General features: G+C 44.2%; 1 protein-coding gene across 1 annotated transcript in view; it reads left to right on the top strand.

Annotated features, from left to right (window-relative positions):
• KCNN4 (potassium calcium-activated channel subfamily N member 4) overlaps positions 1-9050 on the top strand; it is a 34442-nt gene extending 25392 nt beyond the window's left edge. The window contains exons 4-8 of the mRNA XM_063312063.1: positions 2720-2855; positions 3624-3734; positions 7489-7607; positions 8240-8303; positions 8803-9050. Of these exons, the coding sequence (XP_063168133.1) occupies positions 2720-2855; positions 3624-3734; positions 7489-7607; positions 8240-8303; positions 8803-8961 (589 nt within the window). The 3' untranslated portion in view covers positions 8962-9050. The remainder of the gene's footprint in view (positions 1-2719; positions 2856-3623; positions 3735-7488; positions 7608-8239; positions 8304-8802) is intronic.
• The last annotated feature ends 313 nt before the right edge of the window (positions 9051-9363 follow it).

Raw genomic sequence — 9363 nt, forward strand, 5'->3', positions numbered from 1 at the left:
GAACAAACTACACTTGAGGAACTAGTGCATCAATCAAGAGTTCCATCCTCTATTGTATTTGTTCACCAATCCCCAGAGGATCCAAAAGAATGACTATTTAGATGCGATCTTCAGTGCTTTTTTCTTGTAGCATCATGCTCCAATACCCAGTGAGCTGTGTGACTGAATGGGGACTTGAATCTGGGTATCCCCACTGGAAGACCTTAATTTCTGCATCTCCCTGGCTCCGCAAAAGCTAGTGGACTTGTGTGTTCGATTTTGAAATGCCCAAGCCTCCTGGTTGTAAGATTGTCCTTGAGAGCCACTTTACACATTTTGCAGAATTAGATTGGCTCCACCTTCCCCCAATCTGCTCCGTGGGATCTGTAGGTCACGCCTTGGGATCTTCTGCACGCAAAGCATGTGCGCCCAACTGCTGAGCTGTGTCCTCTCCCCAAAAGGAATCCTACCCCCTTCTAAGTTGAAAGAGTCCTTGTCCTTATTTTCAGAAAAGCTGTTCCTTGTTTTTGTAGGACAGTTCCGTCTGCTGTCTGTCAGCCAGCCAACAGTCAGTTCACCTGATGAGGCTAGCAACTGAGTTAGCCACTCTGCTGGTGGGGAAATAAACATTTTGTCACTTTTGGTGACACGGATTAAAAAAAAAGTCCCTCGGATTTCAAAACAGTTGAAAGGTGGATCAACGCTAAAATCAACAGCCTGTTCTAATTTCCTAGCTGGTCTGCTTATTGTAGAGCCTGATGGGAAAGGAATTCTTGCCAAACTGGCTTGGCTTAAAGTTCCTAGTGGATTCCCACCTTATTTCTGAAGGACTGTCTACTTTCCCATGAACAAGAGAATGTCTAAATTCTGGGACCTTCATGAACGTTCCCTTGATGTCTATTGAGTGTGTTTATAGGTTATTTGCAAAGGTCCACACATCCTAAAAAGGGGGCTGTTTGCTAAAAGATCCTCATAACCCCTAGAACTCTTGAGGCTATCTTCACATGAAGATCTCAACATGTGAAGAGCAGTTAGCAGCCCTAGGAAGGAGGCAGTGCCAACCACCTCTAAAATCTTGCCAAAGAACATGCAGGGACTTGTCCAGTCAGTCACCAGGAGTCAACACTGACTTGAAGGCACCCCACAACACACACACACCTTCTCTAAGACACACTGTGACATCAGTGAAGTATATGATAATGACCATACGTCCTTCATGATAACAGACAGTCCTGTATTTCAGAAAGCTGTCCTTTAGATTTATTTATTCATTTATTTTCTTGGTTTTGCTCTTGAATTTTCCTTTGTAAAGCAAGTTATACGCTCTTTCAGATTTGCCCCTTTTTTAGGTTTGTCCTTTTTCCCCAAGAAAATATGGTCATTCTGCAACCAGTTATAAGTACATAGCTGGTTGCAGAATGCTTCTATGTGTACGCAGAGGCTTCACCGTCCATGATGCCAGGAGCCTGTGTGTGCACGAGATAAATTTATGGAACGCCAAGTTGCTGCTTTCAGTATGTGACCTCGACTAAGAAAACTTGTCAGTTGCCAACAGGAACAGTGACAAAGGGTAGCCCACCACCTGCTGAGAGAACCCAGAAACCCCCACCCTGCAATTCAAACATCAATATTGCCTACTGTTAGGCTTATTATTATTATTAGGTGTTTGGTCACCAGAGAAAGACTGTTTTATTTTCTTTAAAAATGTTGATCCAATTTTAAAAAACAAAAAACCTCAGCTGCTGTGGTTTTACGAGCCTGCATTTACCAATATACTTGGATTTATGCCTTTTCATGTTTTGTTTTATGATTTTCATACTGTCCTAAGCTGCTCCAGGAATGGCAAAATGGTTAGCTGGGATATAATACCTCTTTTTCTTAGATTTTTTTTATCCCACCTTTATTATTTTTATAAATATCTCAAGGCAGGGAACACACCTAATACTCCTTCCTCCTCCTATTTTCCCCAGAACAACAACCCTGCGAGGTGAGTTGGGCTGAGAGAGAGTGACTGGCCCAAGGTCACCCAGCTGGCTTTCATGCCTAAGGCGGGACTAGAACTCTCATACCATGCCTGATTGGCTCTTGGGCTGAGAGAGAGGGACTGGCCCAAGGTCACCCAGCCGGCTTCCATGCCTAAGGCGGGACTAGAACTCTCATACCATGCCTGATTGGCTCTTGGGCTGAGAGAGAGGGACTGGCCCAAGGTCACCCAGCCGGCTTTCATGCCTAAGGCAGGACTAGAACTCTCATACCACGCCTGATTGGCTCTTGGGCTGAGAGAGAGGGACTGGCCCAAGGTCACCCAGCCGGCTTCCATGCCTAAGGCGGGACTAGAACTCTCATACCATGCCTGATTGGCTCTTGGGCTGAGAGAGAGGGACTGGCCCAAGGTCACCCAGCCGGCTTCCATGCCTAAGGCGGGACTAGAACTCTCATACCATGCCTGATTGGCTCTTGGGCTGAGAGAGAGGGACTGGCCCAAGGTCACCCAGCCGGCTTCCATGCCTAAGGCGCAACTAGAACTCTCAGTCTCCTGGTTTCTAGCCTGGTGCCTTAACCGCACACCAAACTGGCTCTGTAATTTAGTAATGAATTCAGTAATGAATCAAATTTTAGCTTTTAAGGCTATTGTAAATAGCAGCAGTGATTGTCTAATATTGCAAACTTAATACCTTCCTAGATAAACCTCAGCACGGATGTATTTTCATATTGATTCTCTCTTATTTGCACCCGCCAGGCAGTATATGGAAGAGGACAAATACCTGGGTGGGACGTTCTGGTTGATTCCCATTACTTTTCTCACCATTGGCTATGGTGATGTGGTGCCCGAAACAGTGTGCGGGAAAGTCGTGTGTTTGTTCACTGGTGTTATGGTAAGGAACACAGCAACGTCTTATGTTGAGAGACATGGTGCAAAGTTGAAATTACATGCTAGCGCATATTTAAAATCACCCCCTGCCCCCAAATCCCCAATTTAACCAAAGTTAATATTGTACCTGAATTGTTGCCTTAAGCTTTGACACTCTTAAACTCAGATGCAATTACACAACTTGTTTGTTGCTCTCACTGTTTCTGTTTAGGAGTTCTGTGAAAGGAGAAGTGCTAAATACCAGCTTTACACCATCTTTCAGTTACCTGTAGATTAGATAATAGGTTATATTAACTATCAGCATAATACTGGAATTATTCCCTGGCATTGGGTACCAGTGATTAGGTTTAAATCCGGTTTTATTCAGACTCAGACCAAAGTTAGTGGTGACTAACTTCTCTTCTTGATTTCAGATTGGTCTAAGTATGCTAATTCTGGATCCACCACGGTGAAATTAGTATCACTGGGTACCAAATATACAGTGTTTGGAGAGTCAACATTGGGCATTTTGGAGAGGAACTGTATTTCTGCTCAGCCTAATGCTATATTTAATCTTCCAATTCCAAATTTTTTGTAGATGCTTTTCAGTCTAGCCAGCTGGAACAATAGCCACACCAGTCCTTCCAAACTCAGATTAAACTGTCTTAAACTAAGTCAAACCATCGGTCCCTCTAGCTTTGTGCTGACAGCCATTTCTCCATCCTTTCAGGGTACATATATTTAAATGCATTAAAAAGAAATATCTTACCCTCTACTTTGTATTTCTTCTCAGGGAGTAGGTTGCACAGCTCTCCTTGTGGCCGTTGCTGCCGATAAACTGGAATTCACCAGAGCAGAGAAACACGTTCATAATTTCATGATGGATATCCAGTGTGCCAAAGAGGTAGGAAAACCCTTTGCTTGTTGGAATTCCAGATGGATGTCAGCCTTACCAGGTAGACCAGACAGGAAACACGACCAGATGAGCTAATTCTACTGTCTGGTGTTTCATTTTTGAAAAGGCCAAGGGAGGAATAGGGCTGTTAAGTTTCCTACTCTGCATTTATGAGGGATACACGTTTTTTTCTGGCTAAAGAGCTCTCTGTGACTTTGGAGTGATGGACCAGAGGCCACAATCTAAACCAGGGTTCTTAAACTGGGGGCAGTTACCCCCAACGGACAATTTCAGCATATCCTGGGAATAAAGTAGCAATTTGTAATGACTTGTTTATGCATTGAGGGTCCAGTTTTGGGACTGCTGCTGCTGAAACGCTTGTGTGAAAAAAGAGGCTGGGTTTTTTTTTTTTTCTCCCTAGGCGTGGTGGTATTATTCAAGGCCATAAAAAGGGTTAATTGGGTCAAAGAGTTTAAGGACCGCTGATGTAAACGTTGGGTAGGCTGTGGCAACATTACATTTGATTTAAATTAAACCAGTTAACTTAGGCAGGATTCTTTCCCATATATTTTCTACTTTCCTCCTTCTGTTAGATGAAATGCTGCAGTTCAATGCCATTTTGGGAGGGGCGGTGGAAACTGCAAGACTGTAGGGCTGTGTAGCCCCCCCCCCCCCCAATGCAGACAACTTTAAGAGATTGATTCAGTATAGGGCATTTCTTATACTCCGATTCCTTTTTTTTTAATGAATAAAAACAATAGAAATTTTAAGTTGAAAGTAAGAAGAATAAAGAAAAATAGTAAGTAAGTGAAGAAGAAAGAAAAAGAGAAGTAGAAAAGAAAGAAAAAGAAAAAAAGGAAGTTATAAAAATGTGGCTTCTGATCTTTTTAACAGCAGTTATAAATGAGTTTATATTTCACCCTCTCTCTCTAAAGTTACATCATAATTTCTTTCTTTCCATAGTCTACCGTTTCTAATCGTCAAATCCGTAAATCACAGGTTCTTTTTTTTTTCCCAGCAAAATGTCTATAAGGCGTTTCCAGTCACTAGCAAATGTAGTTGATCTTTCTCTAGGCAAGCAAGTTAATTTTGCCATCTCTGCTAGTTTTGTCTTCTTCACCAACCATTCCTCCATTGTAGGGATCTTATATTCTGATTTCCATGCAAGACTGCAGACAGTCTTATTTTAACAATCCTAGTTTTTTGTTATTTTTTAATCTCTCATAAGCTACTTTATTTTTGAAATGACTATAATTCTTCTTGATTGTATCATATGCTGGTCTATGACCAGATTAGACTTGACATGACATGACTAGCAGGTCTCTTCAGCTTGAGTGGTCATAGGCACCTTAGAGATCATCTAGTCCAACACTCTCTCCGTCGCAAGAAGCCACAGCTACAGTGTCCCTGACAGATGACATCCACCTCTATTTAAACCCCTTCAGTGAAGGAGAGGCCATAAACTCCCAAAGCAGACTATTCTATTGTTGAACAGTATTACCATTAGGACATTTTTCCTGATGTCCAGCCAAGATATATCTCTTTGTAATTTAAACCCTTTGTTTCTTGACCTGTCTTCTGGAACAACTCTGAACAATTCTACCCTATCTTTATATGGCAGAAAAGTTCATGCAACATGTTTAACTCGGAAACTGGAATTAATCCCTTCTCTGGATTTGCACAATAGAGCCATGATCTAATATGTTGGGAAGGCAGACATTTAGGGAAGTTGAATTTGTTGTTTTGTTACTCACTCCCAAGGATGGTAGTTACCAAATCTGAAATTTGGGATGGGTTGGGTATCCATATTTCTCCAGATTATTCCACTTCTTCACCAAAATTATCTACTTACGGCCGTGTGCGTGGCCTACCTTGATGAACTCAACTCAGTGTTCATAACTCAGCTGTGCAGATGGTTTTCCCCAGAGTCTTAACCACACTTAACCTGGTAACAAAATTAACCCATTTTTCTGGATTTGGACTATAGACTGAATGATAAACTACTCAAATGGATTCACAGAACATACTAAGCCACAAATATACTAACCGGGTTTACTGAACCACGAAGCTTAAGAAGTTTTAGTATGTTGTACAAACCCAGGTGCTACATTTGCAACTGAGCTTGCTGAGCATGGTGTGTGAACACTGAACACAAGAGGTTCTTTACCCTTGTTAATTAAAAATCTTTGGTTACAAACCCACCATATTTTCTTGCTGACAAACCGACACAAGCTCCTTGGGGGAAGACTTGTCCTTCCATGGATACATTTTTGAAGGTTCTGCTCCAGTTCGTTTGCTGTGTGGGACGCCCATCAGTTAAAATCTTAATATGGGATCTGGAAGAACACCCATAGTGGCATCTTCAGCATGGAATGAACTTCTGGGCCTTGAGCCTTCTCTTTTGCCATTGTCCTTGTTCTTGCCAAGATCATAATCTGCAGATGAGTGGTGAAGAACCCCTCTGATATGGGTGGGCAGCTCATGGCCCTTGGCCTCATTTCAGAAGTTGTTTGCAAGTGATTAAGTTGGGTCACTAGAACAATCAGCTATGAATCCAGAAACCACGTAGAGGGGAGGAACAGCCTGGCAAAAAGAGATGTGCGTGTGAGAAGGCGAAGGGGAAAAGATGTCGTCGTTCTTTTCACATCCCACCACTGGATGTGATCTCTGGCAGATTACCCCTAGGGGAATACATTTTTTGATGGTAAAATGGTTCCCTGCCCTTGCTCAACAATAAATAACATTGCTTTTCCTGGGCACCCTGCCTTGTAGCACAGGGTGTGTTCAAACATGTGTGCAAGTTGTGATAAATTGTGTTTTTTTCCTCCCAACTTCTCTGCCTTCCTTTTGCCATCACCATTCATTTGACGATGTTCTGATCAGCACATCAAAGGCTGATCTGTTTTGTCACTTTCTTCATCCGTGTTGCAATTATTAAACCACATTCCTCCACACCCTGGAAGGAAAAAAAAAGATTTAAAAAAGAAGAAGAAGAAGTATTGGCAAGCTCCCTGCTCAGCTTTGGGGAGGGTGAGTGACATTATTGGTACCAGGCTAATCACTGCTACATGTAGTCGATTAGGAAACATAGCCATTTTCTCCCAAATGCAGATCAGGAGAGAAGATAGGGACCATCTTTTGGCCGTGGCCTGTGAACATCTGAACACACGGACTCTTCTTTTGCATTTCTGAGGATGCCTAGGACTAGTAGCTCTGGAGCCACTGGTGGCGTCGTCAAAGACAAAGTCTTACCATGAAGTCGTGATGGGTTTCATGCCATTATCCCACTGCCCTTGCTTCCTCCTCTTCTTCCTCTTCTGTCATCCTGATTTCACTTCACGTGCAGAACTTCACCTCAACAGATCAGCCACAAACAGCTGCTGTTTCCAAAGGCTGTGGGGCAGAAGCAAGCTATCTATGGCACTCCAGATGTTCAGCTATAACTCCCAGCATCTTTTATCATTGGCTGTGCTAGTTGGGAGTGTTGGGAGTCAGAGTCCAGCAACATCTTGAGGGCCACAGATTGCCAACCCCTGATGTCCTGATTAGCTAACTCACCCTAATGGAGGGTAACGCAGCTTATGTCTTGCAAACTTAGCCGATTCCAGCTGCAGGTATTGGTGGCTTGCAAAACTGGCTTCCTGGCACATCCGACAGGCTACAGTCTGTGGCGTTCAGTTTGGCGTTTCTCAGGATTTGGGAGACAGAGGTTAAATAGTCCCAAAGATCATCTCCTCTTGACCAAACTTGTGTGTGCTTCCAGATGAAATGCTCAGCTGCCAATGTACTACAAGAAGCCTGGCTATTGTACAAGCACACCAAGAGGAAGGATGGACTAAGAACACGCAAACACCACCGGCGGCTGCTGGCAGCCATTCACATGTAAGTGAGGAACCCCAACAAGGATGAGGATTCGATTTTTCTTTCCTACCTTGGGATGCTGTAGAATCTATTGGTTAGCACACAGTTTTTTCACCTGGGCATTCCCCAATGTGTGGACTCAGCTCTTGAATTTTCTGCAGGCTGCTTTGTTCTGGGAATTCAAATCCACTAGATACTCCATTTTTGTGCCCCTGGGATTGTACCACTAAATTTTGGCAACATATTGACCACTTTCAGTGGCATGGCATTTGTTTGTTTGTTTGGGGATGGGTTGGGGGGCTGTTGTTGCTTTTTGGTCTTTTGTGATGCATGCAACTTTGGAATAGCTGTGTAGAAATGCATCAACAAAACCCACCTTTGCATCCTACCAGAGAAGAGTGGGGCAAAAAATGCAGCCCATTATCACTCTCATGCTCCCCCTACCCTGGCAAAAAAGTAAATTGTTCACCCCAGTTTAAACTGTTTTAAAAGTGTGGTCTTGTCTCCACAGCGCTGGGCTTCTTTGCTAGATAAAGGGTGGCTGATGCAGCTAGCAATTGGGGTTCTGGAAAAGGGGCAGGCCCTTTCAGATGCTTTAATGCTTATTCTCCCACACAGTTGCAGGCAAGGAGCTAACTCTTTCCTTGGTGCAGGTTTCGGCATGTGAGGATGAAACACCGGAAGATCCGAGATAACACCATGGTGGACATTTCCAAGGTGGGTTTTCTAGGCAGCCCAAGCGAGCGAGGAAGCCTTTGCCCCGAGGTTAAAGGGAGCCTGCCCTTCTACATGCGGTAACTACAACTTCCAGCCACCCCAGCCAGAACAATCAAGGATGGAGGATCTGGGGAATCGGCAACCTCCAGAAAACTGCAACTTCCCCATCACCATCTTCAGCTGAAATGGGATAGTTTCTTCCGCTGTAGGTTGTATTTGATGGCTGACCTTGTTTGGGGTCCAAAGCTAAGCAGGATGGGGGACCACCACAGCTGTAGGTTAGCAAGAAAAGCTAAAAGCCCATCCTAGAAAGGGAGCAACAAGCCATTGCAAAGAAAGCTGGATGGATGTGTCCATAAAGTCCCCAGGAGTTGAGCTCAGCTTAGAGGAGACATGTACTTCTTATTTCCTGGCTTCAAGGAGAAAGAGACATCCAGAGCCAGGCCAGAGCCAGGCCCAGCAGCGTGACTCGTGTCTTCTCCTACTTTCCTCCCTCCAGATGAAAATGATCATGTGTGACCTCAGCTCCAGCCTTGGCAGCTCTCACCGGGAGTTGGAAAAACGGATCGAGTCCCTTGACAGGAAGCTGGACGAGGTGACCAGGTTGCTCTCCGCCCTTGTAGAGTCCAAGCAGCAGGAGGAGCAGCAGGTGCATTGATGCTCAAGAGCTGCCAGGTAGGGCAGGGCCCCTGGGGACTAGAGCTGGTGGTCTCTTTGCACCGCCTTTTCTGTTTGCAGAATGTGAATGTGCGGAAGGCAGAGATAAAAGCAGAGAAGGTTCAATGTGGGTTCAAGGAAAGACCAAGACCAAGAGTGAAACCTTTCACCATGCTATACAGACAGTCCTTGACTTACAACAATTGGGACTGGAACTTCCGTCATTAAGCGAGGCGGTTGAGTAACGCCCGATTTTATGACCTTTTTTGCCATGGCCGTTAAGTGAATCAGTGTCTGTTAAGCGAATCACATGATCATTAAGTGAATCGGGCTTCCCCCATTGACTTTGCTTGTCAGAAGCCGGCTGGGAAGGTCACAAATGGTGATCACCTGACCCCAAGAC

This window comes from Candoia aspera, chromosome 10 (assembly GCF_035149785.1).
Source record: "Candoia aspera isolate rCanAsp1 chromosome 10, rCanAsp1.hap2, whole genome shotgun sequence".
In the NCBI taxonomy this organism is placed as follows: Eukaryota; Metazoa; Chordata; class Lepidosauria; order Squamata; family Boidae; genus Candoia; species Candoia aspera.